The 23,711-nt window shown below is 36.8% G+C and overlaps 5 protein-coding genes across 8 annotated transcripts; 3 read left to right on the plus strand and 2 right to left on the minus strand.

Annotated features, from left to right (window-relative positions):
* Nucleotides 1-327: 327 nt before the first annotated feature.
* rhoua (ras homolog family member Ua) lies at nucleotides 328-5,418 on the minus strand. The gene is made up of 3 exons (XM_019097987.2): nucleotides 4,741-5,418; nucleotides 3,755-3,813; nucleotides 328-1,835 (listed from the first exon to the last, which is right to left on the minus strand). Exons 1-3 carry the CDS (start codon nucleotides 4,988-4,990, stop codon nucleotides 1,383-1,385), a joined length of 762 nt encoding a protein of 253 aa, XP_018953532.1. The 5' UTR covers nucleotides 4,991-5,418; the 3' UTR covers nucleotides 328-1,382.
* An 867-nt stretch (nucleotides 5,419-6,285) lies between these two features.
* On the plus strand, nucleotides 6,286-8,842 carry pdcd2 (programmed cell death 2). Its single transcript, XM_019097988.2, has 6 exons — nucleotides 6,286-6,684; nucleotides 7,043-7,282; nucleotides 7,375-7,518; nucleotides 7,606-7,706; nucleotides 7,812-7,925; nucleotides 8,422-8,842. Exons 1-6 carry the CDS (start codon nucleotides 6,369-6,371, stop codon nucleotides 8,584-8,586), a joined length of 1,080 nt encoding a protein of 359 aa, XP_018953533.1. The 5' UTR covers nucleotides 6,286-6,368; the 3' UTR covers nucleotides 8,587-8,842.
* Nucleotides 8,843-9,493: 651 nt separating this feature from the next.
* Nucleotides 9,494-13,236, minus strand: LOC109083159 (TATA box binding protein). Its single transcript, XM_042736899.1, has 8 exons — nucleotides 13,080-13,236; nucleotides 12,387-12,516; nucleotides 11,561-11,897; nucleotides 11,271-11,359; nucleotides 10,976-11,067; nucleotides 10,705-10,872; nucleotides 10,360-10,454; nucleotides 9,494-10,252 (listed from the first exon to the last, which is right to left on the minus strand). The coding sequence occupies exons 2-8, from the start codon at nucleotides 12,438-12,440 to the stop codon at nucleotides 10,173-10,175; spliced, it is 915 nt and encodes a 304-aa protein (XP_042592833.1). The 5' UTR covers nucleotides 12,441-12,516; nucleotides 13,080-13,236; the 3' UTR covers nucleotides 9,494-10,172.
* A 413-nt stretch (nucleotides 13,237-13,649) lies between these two features.
* Nucleotides 13,650-16,818, plus strand: zgc:153169 (uncharacterized protein LOC767799 homolog). Of its 4 annotated transcripts, none has more exons than XM_042736902.1 (10): nucleotides 13,650-13,868; nucleotides 14,249-14,387; nucleotides 14,561-14,717; nucleotides 14,928-14,976; nucleotides 15,208-15,246; nucleotides 15,469-15,557; nucleotides 15,701-15,716; nucleotides 15,878-15,945; nucleotides 16,273-16,377; nucleotides 16,572-16,818. In XM_042736902.1, the coding sequence occupies exons 1-10, from the start codon at nucleotides 13,760-13,762 to the stop codon at nucleotides 16,680-16,682; spliced, it is 882 nt and encodes a 293-aa protein (XP_042592836.1). In that variant the 5' UTR covers nucleotides 13,650-13,759; the 3' UTR covers nucleotides 16,683-16,818. The 4 variants fall into 4 exon arrangements, with proteins under 4 accessions (XP_042592836.1, XP_042592835.1, XP_042592837.1 ...); XM_042736901.1 differs by having other exon boundaries at nucleotides 13,651-13,868; nucleotides 14,193-14,387; XM_042736903.1 differs by having other exon boundaries at nucleotides 13,651-13,868; nucleotides 14,229-14,387.
* A 315-nt stretch (nucleotides 16,819-17,133) lies between these two features.
* rab1ab (RAB1A, member RAS oncogene family b) lies at nucleotides 17,134-23,181 on the plus strand. Its single transcript, XM_042736905.1, has 6 exons — nucleotides 17,134-17,312; nucleotides 20,067-20,139; nucleotides 20,356-20,451; nucleotides 21,076-21,171; nucleotides 21,291-21,422; nucleotides 21,935-23,181. Exons 1-6 carry the CDS (start codon nucleotides 17,299-17,301, stop codon nucleotides 22,130-22,132), a joined length of 609 nt encoding a protein of 202 aa, XP_042592839.1. The 5' UTR covers nucleotides 17,134-17,298; the 3' UTR covers nucleotides 22,133-23,181.
* The last annotated feature ends 530 nt before the right edge of the window (nucleotides 23,182-23,711 follow it).

Raw genomic sequence — 23,711 nt, forward strand, 5'->3', positions numbered from 1 at the left:
CTTTATTCAGAAAAGATTCATTAAAGGGACAGTAAAGATATTTATTGTATGTAAAAAAAAAAAAAAAAGATTTCTAATTCAAATGGTGTTCTTTTCACATTTTCTACAAATATATTAAGCAGCACAACTGTTTTCAACATTGATAATAATAGGAAATGTTTATTGAGCACCAAATCAGCATATTAGAATGATTTATGAAGGATGATGTGACAATGAAGACTGGAGTAATGGCTGCTGAAAATTCAGCTTTGTCATCACAGGAATAAATAATATTTGAAAATATATTAAATAAGAAAACAGATACTTTTAAAGTGTAATAATATTTTACAATATTACTGTATTTATTTTTTTTACTGTATTTATTAAAAGCAATGTTGGTGAGCAAAAGAGACTTCTTTAACAAACAAGCAAAAAAAATCTTACCAACCCCAAACTTATGAACATTAGTGTATATTCCTATAAACACCCAATAACGTCTGACACACTCAGATTCCTCCTGACAGCACTGAAATGCTTCACTTAAAACACTCTGTTTTTGATGAAGCTCCAGGTTCAATGACCAGATATACAATCCAACTGGCCTACTAAGTGTACTTACTTACTCTCAAAGACCCTGACCTCACAGCATGTTTGGATCTGGACTTAACTCCAAATGTTAACAAGACAGCCTGGAGAGATGTGCCAGCGTCCTGCTGTCTCTAAAATGGACAATCACTCACCCTCACGGGACAACAAGGCAAATGTCAGTGATGTCAAGTTGATAGTGTGTCCAAACATCTGCTTGTACTCTACATCACACTTAATGCTTTGACACATACATGAAGGAGCACTTGAGTATATCAGACTGAACCCACTCTGGATCAATAATCCTCCAAGACGAGGGAATAACAAAGGCAAGTAATCCCATTCTATAAGCAAAAGAAGTGTTAAAACACCAACAATATGCTGAGACCGACCAGGTTGCTTTTCACAGTGTCTAAATGAAGAAGGAAAGTTCTGGCAGTCTAAACTAGATCTTGAAACTAGATCTTAAGTCCACTTGAAACCCTCTTCAACAAGAGATAAGGTAAAAGAAAAAAAACAGATGACTCTCGCCCTGAATTCTTCACATGAGTATTTGAAGTTAACTTGGGACTTTCCAAATGAAGAGCAGATCCTAAAATGTAGCGGACAACTTTGAGTCTCTATGAATCTTTCCATTTCATCACAAAAGCTGGCCGATCTTTTCTAAAATGTCCGATTAATTTCACGGCCACGTGTGCTCCAGTTAATCCACTAACACAGTCTCATAAAGCAGATGGATCTGTGTCCATTTCTATCCAAAAAAGCCAGTTCCAGTCTAACCGCATTCATATCAACTGTATGCAATCATATTCTCACGTCTACACCAAACAGCAGTATTTCTTCCACCAGGACTCAGAGAGCTTCCTCATTTTATCGGGCGTCCGCTTCTTCAGCCTTTTCTGCTGCCGGCTGTCCGAGTACTGGATGCTGGCCACTATAGCCGTGTCAAACACCTCCTTCAGGTTCTTCTGAGTGAGCGCTGAGCACTCCATGTACGAGACGGCCTGTACTTCCTCAGCACACATGCAGGCCTCCTGGGGGTCCACCGGCCGCTCCTTGTACTGGGCCAGTTGGATGAGCACTTTGACATCTTGCCGTAGGTCAGCCTGGGTGCCCACCAACAGTATCGGCGCCCTTGGGCAGTGCCGGCAGATCTCAGGCACCCACTTCTCCCTCACGTTCTGGAAAGAGGAGGGACTTACCACACTGAAGCAGAGCAAGAAGACGTCAGCATTGGTGTAGCACAGCGGCCGGAGCTTGTCAAACTCATCCTGCCCAGAGTAAAAAAAGCTTCAGTAGAGGTAAACATCTTGGAGAAACTAACACTTGTTGTTTTGGATTATTAAAAGTAGTTCATTAAAGGGCATGTATGTATACTGTTAATTGTTAGATTCCTTAACAATTATGATACAGACTTACTATGTATGTCAGAATGACTGTTTGTAATTTTGTGAAGTTGTGCAGTATGTGTGTGTATTCATATTTTTCTTTTAGCTGTTTTTATTCAATTTTTGTAAACAAAAAATTGCAAAAGCATGCATTACCATTAAAAAGTTTGGGGTTGGTAAGATTTATTTTTATCTTATGCTCACCAAGGATGCCTTTATGACCAAAAATACAGCAAAAACTGTAATATTGTGAAATATTATTATAATTTAAAACAACTGTTTTCTATTTGAATATATTTTAAATTGTAATTTATTGCTGTGATGACAAAGCTGAAGTTTCAGATTGCATTTTTAAAGTATTTTTTTTTTTTTTATTCTTTTTTAATATTTATTGTTTTATTGTTTTGTGCTCAAGAAATATTTCTTGTTATTATTAATGTTGAAAACAATTATGCTGCTTAATTTTTCTGTGGAAATCTTTCTACATTTTTTTAATGTTTTATATAATTATATTATTTAATATAACAGCATTTATTTGATCAGTTTAATGTTTAATATAAAAAAATCTTACTGAACCAAACTTATAACAGTAGTGTAAAATTAATATTTTTAAAAACAGCTTTCAAACACCAATAAGTAGCCCTATCTTACAGTAACGACACTTTAATCTTCTAAACTAGCAACTTCCAGGTCATGCTTATGATTCTGTGTTTCTGAAATATGAGAACGCGATGTGATGTCAGCGGCACGAGAGATAAAGTCTAGAACACAAATGTGAGATCTGCTGCTCATTACTAGTGCATTCCATCTGTTTTACTCTTCCTTATGAGTCTCCAGCTTGTTTTCTGTTGATTCGCCAAAACTGCTTTCTTCTCACATTAGTCAACTGGACACATTCTAAACCATGACAAACAATCCCATTTTATAATTTATATGCAAGTGTGTTGTTACAAATGAATTTAGGCATCATAACATTATAATATACAAAAAACAGATATTCAATTCGAATTACATTTAATAGTCATGATATTAAATTACTATTTTTTTAAAGATTAACTTTAAGTCAGTGCTAGATGATGACAAATAAATGTAAAAATAAAGGAATTGAGCATGAACAAATTTATATATATATAAACTAAAACATTTCTATAACTCTCCAATCAATCTACTCTCTTACTCTCTTATCCGTTTCTCTCTCCTTCTCTCCCTTCCTCCATTTCCACTGGCCTAAACAGGACTGATCCAAATCTCTCTTGGCTTTCCTCCCTTCACTGTCTCCTCTTAGCTTGCTAAACTCATCGAAAACACAGTGATCTCACATTTCCAGTGACTAACCCCAGCTGTACCCCGGCTGAAAGTAGGTCTCCCTTTCCCTCAGATCAAGCCCAATTCATCACAATTAGACTGCTTCCCATTTGTGATCCCCTAGAGCTGGTTTCTCCCCTCCCACAAAGGAAGAAACACTGACTGACCTATAATAGCATGCTCCCATAGGATGAAGCATATACTTCCTTATGATGCCTGGACTGCAAACTTCAGCTGAACTTTACTAGAAACTCTTATCATGAGTAAGCGGAACAACACTGAATCACTTTCTATTATCTTACAGAGCATATGACTAATTAGGACATGACTTGGGGGTCTGTTTACAGTTAAGAGACGAGGGCTTCGACCAGCGTGTGTTTGTGCAAATAATATGTCATCCTTATACAGTGACACGATGAACTTGCACTGCCTTGAATGTGTTTGTGTGAGGTGGTTTGTTTGGGTCTGCTGGTGCTGAGTGGGTTTATTGAACTGACCTGACCCGCTGTGTCACAAAGCTGGAGTTTCACAGGCTTGCCATCGACAGCTACAACCGCTGCAGAGGAGAAGAGAATCAATTTGACATTTTTTTTTATTCCTTTCCAGTGCACATTATTAAGACACATGGACTGTGACAAATGAGACTGAAATGGGTTGGTGAACTTGCTGGCCTTACAAGAACTCATCACAAAAACAACAGACAGTAAACAATCATGTGGTCATGTGATGAATTAAATTAGGTCACTGGCAAACTGCAATGACTGGATCATTCTTTATCATAAAATTATATATATATCATAATATATGTGTGTACTGTGTATATTTATTATGTATATATTAATACACACACATGTACATGTGTATTTAAGAAAAATATGTTACGTTTATATATTAAATATATTTATATATGATTTTGTTACGTTTATTTTTTATATATATATGTAAGTTTTTTTTTATTTTATTATGTATGTGTGTGTCTTTATATATACATAATAAAAATACACCGTACAACAAAAACGTTTATTTTGGATGCGATAAATCGTTTGACCGCACACACACACACATATATATATATATAAATCCTACTTAACTCATATGTGTTTTGGAGTGGTTTTTAGTAAAAGCTAGTCATTAACTGGTGCAAGCTGGTTATTAATTCCTAATCAGTACTAATACTAATCAGTATTGCAGATGAGGTTTATATGGTCTAAAGATGGTCTACCAGCAGTTTGGACCAGCTAATGACCCGTTTAGAACAATAAGCTAATGTTACCATGATCCAAAACGCTTAAACTGGATTTTCTAACAGATAGAAAACAGGTAGTTTTATGTTTTTTTTTATGTTTTATGTATTTCTTTATTTTATTACAATTTAGTTTTACGGTTTAATTATAAATGCGTTTAAGTTTTTAAAATATATTTATTATTTATTTATTTATTTATTTATTGCAGTTTAGTTGAATTAAACTGGGGTGATTTTTACCTGCAAAGTTGTCAAACGCTGTCGGAACATACTCGGTGGGATATCCATTGGTGGTGTAGCTCACGATGAGACTAGTTTTACCCACCGCACCATCACCAACCAGCACGCACTTCACCCTGCGCTCCGCGGCCGCCCCGAAGCGGCTCTTCACCGCGGATGATAAATCTCTGCTCCGGAATCTCCGCGGGGGAACCGGCGGCACTACCGTACCTGGAGCGGGCTTGTATTCTCCACCTCCCTGCGGAGGCATCGCCGAAGACACGGACCGTCCAGCGGTTTCAGAGATTCATCTCACTCGTGAACGAGAAAGAGGAGCACCAGCCTCCCATTTCACCGCGGCGTCCATTTAACGTTACTTTACAAAGAAAAAAGTCCGCTAAAAGCTATATTTCAAATCAAGAAGTGTTTGCTTTGTCTGGATATAAAACAAAGCAACTCTGAAGCAAAAATAAATACAAAGCCCACACGTACACTGCCGTTATACCCTCATGAGGCGAGCCCTCCTCCGCCCCTCTCTAAAACTGATCTGAGTGAGCACTTTACTCCCAAACACCGCGGCTGTGTCTCAATGACTGCTCCACAGCCTATTCGATAGCGTTTTGAGGCGCGCTCAGCTTTTTCGGCCGTACACAAGGTAGACTACTGACCGGGATTTGAGACAGAGCCCATGACATCATCCACTGTGAACTGCATTCATCCGTGAACTGAAGTTCAGCAGACCTGTTGTCATTACTGATAAACTCAACTCAACACGCGTCAGCATTTTTATTTGTTATCAGTGATGGTGTCCTTGAAATGCAAAATGGTTAAAGTGCATATACATTTGTGTCCTTTGAACAATATTTACATACACACACACACACACACACACACATATATGTATATATATAGTCTGAATGCACTGTAAGTCGCTTTGGATAAAAGCGTCTGCTAAATGCATAAATTTAATTAATTTTTTTTAATTTGGCAATATCATAAATCTCTTTAAATTCTTCAAGTAGTTAAGTTACGTATTTGCAACTTTCTGGGTATTCTATAGTCTTTGTTTCTGTCAATATAAAATATCGTGACCTCGTTCTCCTCTGTATGTATAGACACACACACACACACACACACACAGAGAGAGAGAGAGAGAGAGAGAGAGAGATGGCGTAATAATTCCAAGCTTATGACTTAAATGTGTGTGTATTTTATATATATATATATATATATATATATATATATATATATATATATATATATATATATATATATACACACACACACACACATAAACTTATGGGACCAAAGGGCCCAATCCCCCCAAAGTGGAGTGTGGAATTTTTACACCATCTATTGGACAAATGCTGAAACAGGTTTAAATTCCCCCAAGAACAAAATATTTCTATATACTTTAAAAATGCTTTTTACTCTAATAGTAAATATTATTATAAACTGGTAATAGTGTTAATTTATATAATATTAGGGAGTTTTATCTAGATTATGTGTGTTTTATTGCTCTGGCTTCTTATTTTCGTGTGGAACGCTTGTCGCGGATCTTGTTTCCCCCGAGCCTCAGTTTCAGATGAACAGACATACGCACATGATTCCGAAATCTATAGCTTTACATGCACAAGAGAGTTTGACAGATGGCTGCGAATACAGTGAAAGAATCCAAAACAAACCGTGAGGTCGTGTTGGGCTTCTTAGAGGAGGCAGAATCATGGCAGCTTCTTAGTAACCAGTTTCCAAGTAAAGTCGGAGGGAGACCTGCGTGGTTGAGCCAAGCGGATTTGCCAACCGTGTCTGAGTTACAGTGTGAGAAATGTAAACTTCCAACAGTGTTTCTCCTGCAGGTCTACGCGCCAATAACGGAATATGATCGATCTTTTCACAGAACACTGTTTGTGTTCTGCTGCAAGACACCAGCCTGCTATACGCGAAATGATAACACGTGTTTTAAAGGTAATTTATAATCCATCATATTTTGGACAGAGCCTACTAATGTTTTTATATATTAATATTTTAATTATATATTTATCTAATTTATTCAACGTTTTATCAAAGTGATTATTCACCTCAGAAACACGCTCGTCATGTTCCAAACCCCTTTAACTTTTTTCAGTGGAACATGAAAATAGATATTTTAAAGAATGTTGGTAAGCACAATGGAAGTGAATAAGAACCGAAACTGGTTTGGTTATCAGCATTCTTCAGAAGATCTACTTTTATTTTCCACAGAATAAAGTCGTTTTAATCGTGGCTCATAATATAAGCTTCTCTATAACAGGCATAAAGTCACAGTATTCTGTACTATTCCCAGTGTATAGATGCCAGCTGCCAAGGAAAAACGACTTTTACCCCTTTGATCCTCCTCCTGAAGAGAAGCCAGAGCAGCTTGTGAATGAGCATCAGGTACTGGACTCTGGGCTCAAACTGTGCAGGCTGTGTGGTTGTCTGGGACAGAAAGCCTGCTCTCGATGTCACTCTGTCACATACTGCTGTAAAGAGCATCAGACCATAGACTGGAAACACCGACACAAGAAAGAATGCAACATTGAGTGTAAGTAAATGCAGGACATGTTATGTATTATTTCAGTTAAGATCTGTTACATTTAATCTATTTGCATGTTGTCTTCATATCTGAATCCACAGCTTCTCAAAGCTCTGAGGAGCCCAGTTCATTTCTGTTTCCTGAGTGGGAGCTTGTTACAGACCCGGAAGAGCTTCCAGCTAAAGATGAGGAACTCCACGAAGCCCACAGTCTGGATCAGGAGAGCATGGCATGCTTAAATAACGGTACACCTATCAGATCAGATTTGGCAGCCTGATATTTCCACATCTTTTCTAAGAGTAATAATTTACAGTGTTAATATACGCTCTCAGGTTTGGAGGACAGTGAACTAGAAAGTATGGCCCTTCATGAAACACAAGACTCTAAAGTGTTTCAGAAGTTCAAGAAGCGCATTGCTAATGAACCACAACAGGTCAGTTACAAAGTCATGGCCTGAAGAGCAAACGCAGGCCATGGCTTTTGTGTGTTGTGTGGTTCAACAGCTGTGTGATTACTGATTTGTATATGTATTTTTAAGGTTTTGCGGTATTGCAAAGAAGGATCTCCTCTTTGGGTGTCAGCTGAACATGTGCCACGTGAGGAGGATGTTCCAGAATGTCCATGTGGTGCAAAACGTCTGTTTGAATTTCAGGTAACGTTAAGTATATGCTAAATATGAAGAGCACATAGTGATCTTGACTCATGCATGCACTACTGTTCAAAATTTAGGGTCAGTGAGATTTGTTTTGAAAGAACAAGGATGCGTTGAATTGATCAGAAGACAATCTTACAAAAGATTTCTGAAAAAAAAAAAGAAAAAAGAAAACATTGGGCTACACAACTGTTTTCAACATTAATAATAAGAAATGTTTCTTAAGCAGCAAATCAGCATATAAGAATGACTTCTGAAGGATCACGTGTCACTACTGGAGTATAGAGCTGAATTTTCCATCACATGCATAAAATATATTAAAATAGGAAACTATTTTTAAATTGTAATATTTCACAATATTAGATATTACTGTATGTAAATGCATCCTTGGTAATGATATATGACATTTTAAAAAAATCGTACTGACCCCAGAGTCAGTTACGAATGGCATTAGATGAATGCATTGCACTGTTTAAGGTGTCACTGTCTATTTCAGATCATGCCTCAGTTACTTAATCACCTCAAAGTGGATACGACAGATGCCAGCATAGACTGGGGGACAGTGGCCATCTACACCTGTGCTGACAGCTGTGACCAAGGCACCAAATATTCTGCTGAGTTCATCTGGAAACAAGACTTTTCAGGAGATCAAGCAGTGTAGAATTGGTCTAGTCAAATGAACTATAATCCAGACTATTATGCATGAAAAACCACATTTATAATATTAAAGAAATGTAAACGATAAAGGCATTGGTTATTTTAAGGCACTGATATACACCACTTCTTTCCCTAAAAGAGGTCTTCAAAAGAAGTATTACCAAACATTTAGGCAATTCAGACAAAGTAATATTTATTTTTTGATTTATCAAGGATGCATTAAATTGATCAAAAGTGACAGTAAAGACTTTTACACCGTTGCAGAAGATTCAACTAAATGCTTTTCTTTTAAACTTTTCCCTCATAAGAATCAAATCTACATTAATGTATCATGGTTTCCATAGAAATATTAAGCAGTACAAGTGCTTTCAACATTGATTCTGAAGGATCATGTGACACTGAAGACTGGAGTAACGGCTGCTGAAAATTCACTGTTGCCATCACAGGAATAAATTACATCTTTAAATATATTGGAATAGAAAAGTTATTTTAAATGATATTTCACAGAATTACTGTTTTATTGTAAATTTGATTAAACAAATGCAGCCTTGTCGAGATACTAGTTTCAAAACATTAAAAAAAATATATATATATATATTAACCCTAGATCAAATGGTAATATATAAACATTAAAATATCAGTTTTAAATAAAGCCTGTCATTTCTAAAGTCAACCTCTTAACACCATTTCCTGCCTTGTTAGAATACAATTATTTATGGTTTAATTAGTGTAGATCTGGTATGAAATCCAAAATAATCTTACACACACACTAACACTGATTCTCCTCACTTAAAAGTCCTATCTGTTGTAAAAACTGTCATCATAACATTACTAAAGTAAGATGTAATCTTAAAGAAAAAAAAAAAAAAAAAAGACAACATACATGGAAGTAATACTTTACAATGCAGTGATAGACTGAAGTTGGCAAACATTTATTTGCATTCAGTGTAGCAAAGTAAATTAGTTACATAGATGGTAGTATTAAATTAAGATGTCAGTGCTTTACATGGGGCTATTGGGAGACCTACAGTCATACAATGAAATGGCAATTAAATCGTTAGATCTGTCAACCAATCTCATTTGAAAACCGTAACTTAAAAGGCCAAATCCACATGATGACTTCAACAAACGATGATCCGCAAACTTGTTTCCGAAGCTTTGTTGGAAAATAACCTAAATGCACTTCTCCAAACAAAAGAGTTCCCTTGCACTGATCAACATGGCCACTGCTTGCTACAGACTGATTCCTCTCACTGACAGACAATCAGTAACGCAATACATAAAACCTGCTAATAAAGGGAATGTGTAAAAGTATGAAATTAACATTTTAACATCATAAAACCATAAAAGAATTCAAAACATTAAAATGTTCGGACATAGTTAAAACAGTATTTTGAAAACCAAATAGCAGGTGAAAAACATTTAAAAGGGAAAAAATAAAAGCATTTTTAACTCTCGAATCTATTGACTTTCTGAGTGAAGAAAATATGTCCTTCATATTTACAGGCTTACAAAAGTAAATAAAACTGCGTAGGTCACCCCAGACATACCGGTGGGCTCAGGAAGTAATTCACCGGCGATAACAGAAGATTACGTAGTCTTCCTGAATCCTTTCAGGATAGGGTATATATTCTCAAATGCTTCATAAATTTCTCCTCTAACCTTTGCACCTGGAAATAAAAGAAATTTTCCTTATGCAACTTCAGTAATGACACACAATATCATGCTAGAACTGCATGGTACCGTTTTACCATTTTAAATACAACAATAATCTCACCTGTAAGTACAACTTTTCCTGAAACAAATATTAAAAGGACGATTCTGGGTTTGATCATTCTGTAGATTAATCCTGGAAATAGCTCAGGTTCATAGCTGGTGAAAAAGCATTAGCAGCATATTAGTGTTGTAGTTTTTCCATCTCACAGTCAGAATGCTGCTCACACTTGAATTGAAAGATCAGGGGATTGCAAATACATTAGTAGAATAGTAAAATACACACTCAATTAACATAACCCAAGTGGTACAAACATTTATTCAGAACAAATAAGGCACACAAAAGTACTCAATTTAGTTTGGGATGTGGTATATAGACAATATTGATAATAAATAAACCAAGACAAACCTGCTAAACTGCTGGTGTGTAAGCACCAGGCCCTCTAATCGGATGGGAAACTTGACGTCGCAGCTGCCGACCATGTTCTGAATTTTGAAGTCTAAGAATTTGGCAGGAAAACCCAACTTCTGCACCACTCTGGCATACTTTCTGGCTGCCAATCGGGACTGTTCCTCACTGCAGAAGTGGGTGCACACACACAAAAAGGCAAACTCACACACTGCTGTTTGTGTGGGAGGAAGAAAATGACAGCAAGTCCACAGATGGCACAGATTCGTACCTCTTGGCTCCTGTGCACACCATCTTCCCTGAGCTGAAGATGAGCGCTGTTGTTCTGGGTTCTCGTATTCTCATGATGACAGCAGCAAAACGCTGAAAGTGTTATTGATGAATATTCGTGCTCAATCAAAATGGAGGTTTTTGCCAAAAAAGATGCATAAAATGTTATTGTTCAGAAAACATCTATTTGTGATCTACTTGAACTGTAATCTTTTCAAAAGGTCAAAAAATACAAAAAAAAGGGAAATAAAATCAGACAGTCTAAGCTTATTTTAACTAATTAAAACTAGTCTTACCTTTGGATTATATTCAGCATTTCTGGCTCGAAGTGCTATCGTCTTCAAGTCAAGTTTGCACCCCAAGTTTACAGTAGACACAATATTCTAAAAATAAAGTGTTATATACTTTATTTTTCTTGCACATAATACATAGAAATTGTAGACTGCAGACTACAGCATAAAGTGCACTCATGATATGATCATCTCAGATATGTTTAACAGCTCACTGTTACACTTTTTCTCATCTGAAAGCCAGTCAACAATGTTTTTGCCAGGATTGTGTGGTGATGACTGCTAAAGAACTCACTGTAACTGGGGGACGATGCCAGAGCTCTCCGAGGCCGGTGTGGCGGGGGTGATGGGGGTCATAGGGGTGAGTGGTGTGGTATAAAGTGGCGTGTTGCCTGGCAGTGCCGTTGTGGTGGAGACCTGTGAGTGGTAGAGCTGGGGTGTCTGGCCTGAACCTCCCACCATCCCACTCTGCTGTTGTGAGGCTGCTGCTTGTTGTTGTTGCTGCTGCTGCTGCTGTCGCTGCTGCTCCTCCAGAAGGGACAAGCTGTTGGTGTTCTGCACCGGTTGTGGTGTAAGACCCGTGCCGTACGGCATCATGGGACTGAAAATGGGCAGGACAGGCGTCATGGCTCCCTTTGAATAGATGCGAGGAGACTGTTAACTTTATGTGCTGATGCACTCAAAGAGTTTTGATTTAAATATCTGTATTATGTAAAGGCTGGAATATACTACAGGTCTTCTACATATATTTAATTCAAATTAATTTAATATACTACATGTCTTCTGCACATATTTAATTTTAATTTATTTTAAATGTATGTGTTCAATACTATACTAACAGATAAATATATTAACAATATGAACTTTGCATAGTATAATGCGGTGCTTTATACAAAAACTATTTAGATTACATTTAATTTTCTACAATGGGCATCCCTTGCACCAGGACATTAATATTTGGGTTTCCGTTTGAAAACCCCTGGCGTACTGTATGGTTCCCTAGTTATTCTCCGCATTTCTTGCCGAGTGTATGATGCCTAACACTTCAAAATCTGTGCAGACTTTAAAAGCAGTGTAGTGTATTCCAGTGTATTTATGCTTACTCAGCACTGCAGCACTCACCTGCGGAGATGCCAGCCCTGGAGGGAAAGGAGTGAGGCTGTTGTTCTGCTCCATATCGACAGGTTATGAAGCAAAGCAACTAAGTAGTGATTTCAGGACTAGCTTGAAGACTCCAATAGCTTTAAAAGAACTGTGGTGAAAAAGAACACAAACCAATCTAACAAACACACTTTCACACAACAGAGTAGCACTAGGTCTTCTGAGAAACTTGCGTGCGTTGTATACAAATAAATATGTGCATATCTAAAAGGTGGGGACATAATTTAATGGTTCGGTTGTAAAATGAAGACTGCACAGGGTCATTACTTTAAGTTCACAGGGAATATTAATTTACAGAACATATAAAACGTGTGAATAATGTACACAGCGAGAGTAGGGTAACGTTAGAGGGACATGTTGATGCTATTTGCACTGCAGTGTGGCTCTACGAAAGTTCAAATCAATGTTATATCACATAAACAACGCAGCTTAAAATGACAATTCACATTCAACAGAAAGTGACGCCAGGGCTGACAAATGATCAGGTCTCAGAGAGAAGCCTTCGGCGCAGAATGAAGCCCAGCGTGGTTCACGGGGCTCGTTTGTGGAGCTCATCTATTCGTTACAAACTCAAACAGTTCATGCTACATATATAACAGCTCTCTCTGCCGAAATAGTTTAATGGACTGTATATGAAAAAACGTCTAAACAAACCGTTAATTCGCAGAATCGCTCAGACTGGCAATGGCTTCGTGCAGAATAGTTCCAGAAGCGCAGGGAGCGCGCAAAACATGAGATTTCACAACAACTTCCGCCGACTTTAATAATGCGTTTCCGGTGCATTATGGGTTCACGTCCCTTGTTTGCACTATTTTATATTCATAGATATTAGTTTAAACAGCACACACACACACACACAAAAATCGTTACATTGAAAAACAGAAGTTAAAAAGAGGATATCACTATTTGTTTGCAAAAAATAAAAAATAAAATAAGTAAATGTAAAAATAAAAAAGTGCTAGAGTGTAGTAAAAAGCTGCTGCTTCACTTAATAAAATGTTTAGGAATAATATTACAATTTCGCTCTTTACCTTGCTTATACATTTATTCAAAACATTGTAATATTGTTTAATCATGTATGGAAAAAAAATTGATAAGCCAGACCACTTTTATGTATATACAACTTCCAAAGAAATATTAAAAATGCAATATTATGTGTTTATTAGGTCTCTCACCCATGTCCATTAAAAATCTGGTCACTTTCAATAAACGCCCTGACTTTTATTGTGAAATTGTGTTTGACAATCTTCGGGCTTACGCTTTAGATCTTAAAAAAAGAGGGAAATGAACGCTTCCCGTCCATAAATACGTGTGTTTTAACGCACTGAGGTCAAATGGCAGCTGTGGGGACGTGGTCTTTCTCTCGTCCTGCAGTGGAGAGAATGAGATGTATGCTGCTAGCTGGACAAAATGCCACAGATGTTGTAGAAACAGCAATGGCGGGTACATATAAATCAACTCTTCATCAGTCAACTACGTGAAATTTTACTATTTAAAGGTGGTCGAAAAATGCAGGTATTGTTAATAAATGAGGGATATGGACGTTTAACAACTGGTTTTCAAGTGGCTTATAAAAACAAAATACTAACTATTCTTACTACCTTAGCAGTTCCCTTTTTCATATTAATCACAAGACTATGTTTGTTAAAGTAAGCAGACTTTGTTTCATTAAAAGGTTTATTGGAAGTGTTGAAATGTATTTATTTATAAGTGTGTCATACATAGTAAGTAAGTATTTTTCTGTATTATGGTATCTTTCTTTTATAGACAACAACAGTGCATCTATGTCTTTCTGCTTCATAGTAAGAGGTATATTTTCTTAGAGGTTGAAGATGATGGAGACACGGGACGGCACATTGTTGGCAGAGGGGGATATCCAAATTTAAAGGGAGTGGTTGAATGTGATGCTGCAATTATGGAAGGTGTGCCAGGAAGATTTGGGGCAGTGGCCGCACTTCGAGGGTAAAAAAAAAAAAAGCCTTAATTATTTTACCCATTGGAATTTCTTACATAACATAACCAAATGCCTCCAGGGTACAATGCTTTCATTTGTCATGCACTGTTTGGGAAAAAAATATTTATTTTCATGCCACCTGGCCCTGAACCATCTTGTATGCTTGTGTTTTCATTGCTAGAATTGCACAGCCATGTCGTGTAGCTCGCAAAGTAATGGAGAAGAGTCCTCACAGCTTGCTTGTTGGAGAAGGAGCAGAAGCATTTGCTCAGGAATTGGGTTTTACATCTGAACCCAATGCCAATATGCTTTCCGACCATTCAGCTACTGCTTACCGGGTATTCATTCAGACACACACACACACATCTCTCACACACACACACACACATACACACACACACACACACACACACACACACACACACAGTTTATTATACTTGCAGTTGATGTTTCTTCCACATTATTATTTCAATCCCTAGAAAGAACACATGTTTGCTAATTGATTTTAATGACATTTTTCTGTGTTTTTTTTATATACATATTCCAAAGAATACCTCGAAAAAAATAAACCTGTTAGAGGTGGGCATGATACAATAGGTAAGAGATTAATATAATGTGAACGCTTTCTCGATGAGTAAATCATATCTGCACCAAACCCATTTTTTAAGTTAAGATGACTCAGCTAGGTTGTGGTGGTTGTGAATCTGGCAGACAAAATATTTTTTCAACCAAGTATAGCCTAATGTATTAAAATATAACAGTAACATTTAGCACACAATTTTCTGATTATGCATCTTGTGATGGGTTTAATCTTGTTTACTTTCTCAGGTCTTATAGCTCTTGATCTAAGTGGCAATATAACAGTAGGTAAGGGTGAAAATGTTTGCATTTCCTATTCTCTGAAATAAGCTTTATTTCAGAAAAATATTGTTCTGATGTAGTACATGTTCATATTTAACCATGCAAACATGATACAATATCGATATGAGTCTGATAATACAGAATTGACATTTGCCAAGTATTTATGTATAAATTCTGTTATTTTACAACAAACATTTGTATGTGCTTTAATGTACACACATTGTGCAGGAGTTTCCACATCAGGAGCTCCCTTCAAGTCACCAGGGCGGGTGGGAGATTCTCCTCTTCCAGGCTGTGGGCTATACGCTGATCATACAGTAAGTTATGCAGCTTTATAGGTTATTTAATAAGCTTTGCAGGGCTTTAATCATTCAGCTCGTATCCTATTTCTGTACTATCAAATTATTAATTTGTACAAGTATGACGAGTTTCTTTACAACCTTGTTTTCTGTATTTTCAGGTGGGTGCCGCAGCAGGTAATTTATTTATTTTACATTTCATCTGAGCTTGTCCTTGTACAAATGCATTATTTCTCAATAAATATCACAGTACTATTAAACATGCAGTATACAGATCCTTTGGAGACACTTTACACTTGGAGAATATACCTGCTGTATATAATCCCTTCTCTCCACAGCTACAGGTGATGGAGACAAAATCATGTGCTACTGCCCAAGCTTTCATGTTGTGCAGCTGATGAGACAAGTATGTAATACTGATTTGGTATAAAGTATCACCTTGGATAAATATTCAGTTGTGTATTATTTATTTGAGTAATAATATATAGGATAATGTCCACATGTATCAAAGTGTGAAGGTGTAATCTGGATTAATCAAACACATTTTCTACACAGTAGTATTTCATGTTAAATTCTACGAGGATCTGGGTATCGGGACGTTTGTGTTTTTGACCTTAGTGGTGATGTAAAGTGAAGGCGGTCAATGAAAATCTCATTAAACCTTTAGAAAAGTGTTGGTGTTGTAGTAAATTAGATCTGGCTCACATTTCTCTCATCTTTTGTCTGCTTTCAAGGCTCGTCTCCTAATGAAGCCTGTCGCGCAGTGCTTGCTGACATACAGCGGAGAATAGGTGGCGATAAATGCTTTGAAATTGGGCTTATTTCTTTGAATATGAAGGTAAACACTGTATTTCCTGACCTCAGTATAATAAATATTGCTTGTATGCTGTTTGAACTTACACGTTTTAAAGGTTTTTTTATTGTGTGTAATTTTTTATTTTTTATTAAAAACATTAATTTTAGCAGCTCACACCCTTAATTGCAGCTGATTCAAGTTTCTGTCAGCCTAATTGAACTGTGGTCTTTTCCCAGGGAGAGGTCGGAGCTGCTTCTTCCGTGGAGTTTCCACACACATTCTGGAGCCAAGGGTTGAGTTCGGTGGAGGAGCTAGTCATTAACCAACAGAAATCCATAAATGTTTAATTTCTAGTCATTAAGTATGTGGTTGGTCATAAAACGTCAGTACTTTTAACATTTGTGTTAACCTTTAATTTCTTTGTGTGAAAACCCCTTTGTTCGTTATTTTCATAATCAATAAAAAAAATTATCTGTTGGGTCACGGTCTTCTTTTTTTTTTTGACACGTATTGATCAGTGACTCACACTCACATCAGCCAATGCCACGTTTCACAAATGACGTAATATCTTACCCCTCATGATAGGGGGCAGGATTGCGGCAGTTCTCAGCGTGAACGATTCAATTCACTATGAACTCATCGTGAACGTTTAATCAACAGATGTGGGTATTGTAGTTCTTTCTACAGACGTTTTCCGTTCGGCCAGGTCAGATGATCTCTGAATAAGACTACAACTTCCGCACAGGTCATGATGACGACATTGCCTACGCAATCTGTTTAAGGAGTTCCTATTTCCTGGTTGAAGAGTCAGCCATTTTGGGTTTCAACCGACTAGCCTTTGCGGCAGTAGCTAGCCAGCTAGTTACTTTTTAATCGGGGGAAAGGTTATTGTTTCTAGTCTGCCTTCACGCCGCGGAGTTGTTTTGTAAGAAGACAAACGGTTTTCACAGTGTCCAGTCCACGATGAATCCCGAATAGTAAGTGGTTGAGTTATTAACCGGCTTGTTTGTCGTTACAGAGCTCATAATTTACCTGTGGCTACTTTTGACAGGCAGAGGCGATGATGACTAGCCGTGTGTTTAATCCTACCAGCAACTAATATCACTGTATGTGACCCATCTCACTTAGTCAAAGCCGGAAAACAACTTGATTTTAAAGACCAGCATTTTTATCACCTAACGTCATCTTTCTTTAAAGAAGTGTTTTTGTGATTAAGCGGCTGTTGTTGTTGTATAGCGGACCTCCGCCGGTTTTAATATCCATCCGCGTTACATTTATGTCAAGTAGAGCTCATTAGTTAGTCACACCACACCTTTAACACTTAGTATATGTTAATATTTTCATCTAATTCTATTAAAACACGTGTTATCTGCCAGGCGTCATTAGAAATTAATATGAAAGCCAGCTGATGTAAACTAACGTCTTCCGATAGCTTTTCACTAAACTTACTTTGTAAACAGCTTGACGAGCTGGTGAAGTAAGTTAAGATAAATAACTGTATCGTTAACGTGGTTTGGTAACCTGTTGCTGACCCCTTAATATGTTTAAGTAGCTAACTAGTTAAAAAAAAAAGGATGTCAGTATCAGGAAGGGGGTCTTTCAAACAACTAACGTTAGCGAGTAATCAGTCAGTCGCGGTCATTTATGTGCTAAAACAGCTTTTAAAGATTATAGAGTAATGTGTGATCTTTTTACACGTGTTTTATCACCTGGCTTTGCTGCACACAGAAATATAGTCACGTGCCTTGTTGTTTAACGCTAAATTTTTAATCACAGGTGTATAATTACTGTTCACTTGGCCACTAAACTTAAATGTATGCGTTAAAGTCAGGGTTTTTCTGTCTGCTTCTTAGAAATAAAAGATGGTTTAGCAAGATAACACGCATAATAGCCAGATTTCCACAACACCAGTCGGATTTGTGCTATCTTTATTTCCTTATCAGTATTTATTTACATAATCTTCAGGCATTTGTTGCCATGTTTCCTGTGTCCATTGGCACTGAATTGAGAGGTTTCTACAGTCCTGTCTAAATATCTGAATGTGCAGATGTCAAGTACGTCTCAAGGAACTGAAGTGCCCATCCCTTCCTATACTGTGTGCTAGTCATGTGTAGGTCACATGCCGAATGACAAGCTACACGGTTCATTACAACTATGACTGGACTGAGTGTTAAGCAACTCTGTTACTTAATGGAATTCGTATCAGCTGTTGCTTGTATTTTACATGGTCAGAATAAGGGTAAAGTGTGTTTTGGGTTTTTTTAATAGTTAGGGGTTATTACAATGATAGCTGTTTTTCTCTTTCGGTTCTTCGCATGATTTGTATATCAAAGGTTTAGTACTAATAATGCGCATACATTTGTGGCTTCCTGAAAGAGCATGAATAGTGATTTGTTTTTTTTAAAAAAGACTGCAAGTCAGAATTCATGACACAAGTTTTTAACATCCGTTTAAGATATAATGCAGAACTTAAGATCTGCATGTTTAAACAAGACATACTTGCTTAAGACACTTATACTACACCTTCCTATTCTGTTTGATAGAAATCAGAAACCAGTGTATAAACAGAGGGTCTTTACATGCAGTTTTTTTTTTTTGTGTGTGTAGCAGGTCTCTACACAGAAGCGTTTGTTGCATTCAGCCTAACAAGGAGAGCATGACTTGAATTCAGTTTAGTGAGCAGGATGGAGATGAAAACGAACCGTTCTGCTGAGTCAATAAGCTGGTCTTGACCAGGCCGATCCACCAGATTTCCTTCCTATGGTCTTTTCTTACTAGGGCATGTTGAATAGGGACAGAGGATTTAGCACAACGGGTAAAATTCCCTCTCTGTGGAATGCTTAATCAGCTTGCACCCGACCTCAGAGGTCCTCAAGTGCATTGTTTCTGTTAAACAAACATTTGATTTTCTGCATGCAAAAGTGGACCAGTGACCGATTTATCCCATGTTTAACTGAGTTACATCAGAAAATGGTCTTACAGTGCTGGAAAGCAAGGGTCTGATCTATTTCACATGTTGCAGGGGGATTTTATTGACATTTCTAATGTACATCTAGAAAATAAACAATGTATAATACACAGTGAAAGAAATCAACAGTTAGGTTCAGGCTTGGGTGTTTTGAGATTAATGAGAAATTAAATTTTTTTATTCAGCAAGGATGCATCAAATCGATCAAAAGTAGTATATTGGTAAAAAAAAAAAACAAGTGTAGCCTGAATGCACTGTAAGTCGCTTTGGATAAAAGCGTCTGCTAAATGCATTAAAAAAAAGTGACAGTAAAGACTTCTATTTGTCCAAGAATCCTGAAAAAAAAAAATAGTTCATACGTTAATATTAATTCATCTTGGTTTCTACAAGATATATCTAAATATTAAGCTGTGCAAGTGTTTTTAACATTGTTAATAAGAAGAAATGTTTCTACACCAAATCAGCAAATCATGTGAATGCTGAAGACTAGAGTATTACTTGCTGAAAATTCAGCTGCTTCATCGCAGGAATAAGTTGCATTTTAAAACAATAAAATCTAAAGCTTTTAAATTCTAATATTATTTCACGGTACTGTTTCATGTATTTTTAATCAAATAAATGCAGCCTCGGCCAGACTTTTTTCAAAAGTATTGCCAATCTCAAACTTTTGTACAGTAACGTGTATTTCACACAATTGTACTGTCAAAAATTGGAAGACAAATATTGACTGTCTGATGTTTTGTTACTCTTTCTCTTCATACAGTGACTATTTATTCAAGCTGCTCTTGATTGGTGACTCTGGTGTTGGAAAGTCTTGCCTTCTTCTCCGATTTGCAGTGAGTAGACTATATGTTTTCCTGCATTTGCTGTCACGGAGACATAATCTTTGCAGAGGTTAAATAAACAGCTGTCTTTATTTGTGTACAAAATAAATGTGCATACTAAAAGAGTTATATCACATTTATATGGAATTTATATTTTAATTCAAAGCGCTGTGGAGAGAGTTTTGACTACTGAAACATCAAATCCACCTGCTGTTTTGCTTCTTTCAGGATGACACATACACAGAAAGCTACATTAGCACTATCGGTGTGGACTTTAAAATAAGAACTATAGAACTAGACGGAAAGACCATCAAACTTCAAATCGTAAGTTCCTTTCTGCCGTGTAATGAAATGAATGTTTGTGTATAAGATTAAATGAATATACAAGCATGAAATCGAAGAAAAGTGAACACTTGGTGTTTCGATGGTATGGTTTTAGAGATGTTTAGAGACATCATCAGAGAGAGCAGAGTTATGTCAATGCTCATCATGAAGAATTAACTTGATCTTTTGATGTAAATTATGTCAGAGATGAACCTTTGGCTGCTACTTTTCAATAGGGCTTGGTTAACATAACAATATTGAGTACGTACTTAAATTTCATTTTGATAAATGGATATAAATTCTTAAATGGATATGCGTGAGCAGAACTAGACTAAAAACTGTTTGATCAAATAATCACAAAAGGTTGTTACTTCTGATAAGAAACCAAGTCTCGGCTTTCAAATTGTCAGTTTTATCACAAAAGTGTTGTTCATTTTATCCTTTAATGTACTATTTAGGGGTTTCCTGTATAGGCCTAGCTTACAGCATTAGTTAAGAGGATCGAGTTTATTTGTGGAATCTGTCAGTACTCAGCCCTACTGTTGAAGTAGTATAAAAATAGTATTTTTCAGAGCCTATTTTTGCATTTGATTCAGGTGTCTCATTATTCCTTCTTCCTTACAGTGGGATACAGCAGGGCAGGAGAGGTTTCGCACAATCACATCCAGTTACTACAGAGGAGCACATGGCATTATTGTAGTCTATGATGTTACAGATCAGGTGAGCTCATTTAAACCTTAAGCAAGGGTCATAATTTCACTATAAACACCTGTGAAGATACCTTAAAATAAAGGGTTCTCCTCTACTGTATTTGTTTTAAAAAAAATGTATGCCCTCAGGAGTCCTTCAATAATGTTAAACAGTGGCTACAGGAGATTGACCGCTACGCCAGTGAAAATGTTAACAAGTTATTGGTTGGCAACAAGTGTGACCTGACGACAAAGAAAGTGGTGGACTACACAACGGCAAAGGTACTATTGCTTCGTATTATTTAACTTATTCCACTATTATTATGCATCCATTTCAAAACCTAATGAGCTGCCTTGCTATTAGACTGATTTGGAATGTTATACATGGGTAGTGATGAAGTGCATATGATACTTTTGATTTCAGTAGATATAGCGCTAATGACTTAATGCTGCAATAAACATAAAAATATAGAATGCACACTTTAGTAAAAATTTGAAATCTTACCTTATATATTTCAGTACATTAGTTTTTCAGTTTTACTCATTTTAGTACTTTATTTTATTTCAGTTAGTTGCCAAAGCAACCTCTCTTTTTTTTCATGCAAGTTTTTATTTCAGTGAACGATATTTTTTTTTTTTTATAATAGTTTTAGTTGTGGTTGACAACACTGCTTTAAATTTCTGCATATATAGGCAGCTCACTAGGTTTTGGAGCAAAGCCTTTGTGTACATAAAATTTGCAATTGTTCACTTTTCCAGTGTTCTAACGGAAAGAACTCTTGGTTTATCTCTAGGAATTTGCTGATTCCCTTAGTATTCCTTTCTTGGAAACTAGCGCTAAGAACGCCACCAATGTGGAGCAGGCCTTCATGACCATGGCTGCTGAGATCAAGAAGAGAATGGGCCCCGGAGCCACAGCTGGAGGCGCTGAGAAGTCTAACGTGAAGATCCAGAGCACTCCAGTGAAGCCTGCATCTGGAGGCTGCTGCTGAGGCCCCCCACGACCCCCCTCACCTCGGCCCCTGGATCTTGGAGCAAGAGCCCCCACAATAGGAGAAAGAAAGGGGAATAGATCATTTGTTATGGAGCAATGAGTGAATATGGAGAATAGAAAGAATAAAAGAGAGTGTGAAACAGGCAACAATTTAAGTTACCCAAGTTGTACTGTATGTATCCGCACTACCAAAAACATTCAAAAATCTGCTACCCCCCCTCCCCTTACTTTTCACAAACTAAAACTGATGAGAGGTCTGAGATTTGGTAACGGTCAGTCCCCTTCACCCCTGCCATCTGTCAGGGTCTGCTTTTAACCAACCCCACTCCAAAAAAAGGATGGATTTCATTTTCACTCAACGATTTTAAATCCTCTGTGTGCAGGTTTCTAAGAATAATGTGTGTATTTATCTCACTGCATTCCTACTGCAGGGCTGGTCTGTGGTCAAAATTCAATGACATTTTCTTTTTCTGTCCTTTTCTTTTCTTACTTTGTTCTTACTTGTTGATTATTTTACTGTTTATATTTGCATGTGTAGCTTTCTGTCCCCACGGATTGTTTTTTCCAGTCTGTTGAGATCAACCGGGCAGCGGTGGTTCACAGTCCTACATCTGTTTAGTAAAATATATGTACATATACACTATGTATATATATGTAAGATCTGAATTGACAGCTCTGTAGAGTTACATACATGATTCGAGTAGTTTTACCTTCTGTTGCATTTAAGTTGTGGCTGCAGACTCTTGTCGTTTTGTTGCGCAATGTGTAACAAGTTAACAAAAATATAAATAAATATTGTACGACCATACTGTACAATATCAGTATGTCTGCGATTCTTGGTGCGACATGTAGAAACCACTTGTTTTATTTATTCAACATTTATATGCAAATATATTGTTCCATTAATATACAATCGCTCGATATTGGCCATTTACCTGCGGAATACATTGAAAGCAACAATCTCACAATTGCATATGTGACTCAAACACTATGTTCTCTTTTTCATAATAAAGGCAAATGAATTCATTTTTTGAATGAACTCGGAAACCGTTCATGTCTAGTTTATCATTTTGTGCAGTTTTAGATGGATGTTTCACATATCCCAGATGGGACATGTAGTATATGTAGGATTAAAGCACCCCAAAAGCAGTTAAGTCATATTTTAGTATTTACATACTAATACAGTATTTATTAATATTTTGAAGTAACTTTTTTATTTCTAGTATTAATTTTAGTGTAAATTTTAAGTGCTTTTGTCAATTTTATTGTATTTAAAATGTTTATTAAGCTTAATTTAATTTCCATTTTATTTGTGAAAGTGAAGTTGGACTGATGAACTTTGGGCAATGTTGCCGTCAGTGGGCAACCAGGTGAGACACAGGGTCCGCGACTGATCAAGTATCCAGAGAGGAATTTGTTACCCATTCTCAATGGAAAAGTGGCCAAGCAAAACTGCTTAAAAAAAGTTGCCCGTGTATCATCAGCAGTTTAAGTTTTGAATCTATATTATGTTTAATATTTTTTAATAAACAAAAACAGATTTAGTTTTAGCTTTAGTTAATAATACTGGTTCATGG

Source organism: Cyprinus carpio, chromosome B13 (assembly GCF_018340385.1).
Source record: "Cyprinus carpio isolate SPL01 chromosome B13, ASM1834038v1, whole genome shotgun sequence".
Lineage (NCBI taxonomy): Eukaryota > Metazoa > Chordata > Actinopteri > Cypriniformes > Cyprinidae > Cyprinus > Cyprinus carpio.

Bases quoted from the DNA above. Each gene is read 5' to 3' on its own strand.
- rhoua (XM_019097987.2), bottom strand. From the start codon at position 4,990: ATGCCTCCGCAGGGAGGTGGAGAATACAAGCCCGCTCCAGGTACGGTA. The intron at 3,814-4,740 runs GTAAAAATCACC...TCTCCTCTGCAG, and splicing joins AGCGTTTGACAACTTTGCAG to CGGTTGTAGCTGTCGATGGC. The intron at 1,836-3,754 runs GTCAGTTCAATA...TACTCTGGGCAG, and splicing joins TTTGTGACACAGCGGGTCAG to GATGAGTTTGACAAGCTCCG.
- pdcd2 (XM_019097988.2), top strand. From the start codon at position 6,369: ATGGCTGCGAATACAGTGAAAGAATCCAAAACAAACCGTGAGGTCGTG. The intron at 6,685-7,042 runs GTAATTTATAAT...TACTATTCCCAG, and splicing joins TGATAACACGTGTTTTAAAG to TGTATAGATGCCAGCTGCCA. The intron at 7,283-7,374 runs GTAAGTAAATGC...CTGAATCCACAG, and splicing joins GAAAGAATGCAACATTGAGT to CTTCTCAAAGCTCTGAGGAG.
- LOC109083159 (XM_042736899.1), bottom strand. From the start codon at position 12,440: ATGGAGCAGAACAACAGCCTCACTCCTTTCCCTCCAGGGCTGGCATCT. The intron at 11,360-11,560 runs AGTGAGTTCTTT...CACTTTATTTTT, and splicing joins TGGCATCGTCCCCCAGTTAC to AGAATATTGTGTCTACTGTA. The intron at 11,068-11,270 runs GTAAGACTAGTT...TAACACTTTCAG, and splicing joins ATGCTGAATATAATCCAAAG to CGTTTTGCTGCTGTCATCAT.
- zgc:153169 (XM_042736901.1), top strand. From the start codon at position 13,813: ATGTATGCTGCTAGCTGGACAAAATGCCACAGATGTTGTAGAAACAGC. The intron at 14,977-15,207 runs GTAAGAGATTAA...TTACTTTCTCAG, and splicing joins AGGTGGGCATGATACAATAG to GTCTTATAGCTCTTGATCTA. The intron at 15,247-15,468 runs GTAAGGGTGAAA...CACATTGTGCAG, and splicing joins AAGTGGCAATATAACAGTAG to GAGTTTCCACATCAGGAGCT.
- rab1ab (XM_042736905.1), top strand. The intron at 20,140-20,355 runs GTGAGTAGACTA...TGCTTCTTTCAG, and splicing joins GCCTTCTTCTCCGATTTGCA to GATGACACATACACAGAAAG. The intron at 21,423-21,934 runs GTACTATTGCTT...GTTTATCTCTAG, and splicing joins TGGACTACACAACGGCAAAG to GAATTTGCTGATTCCCTTAG.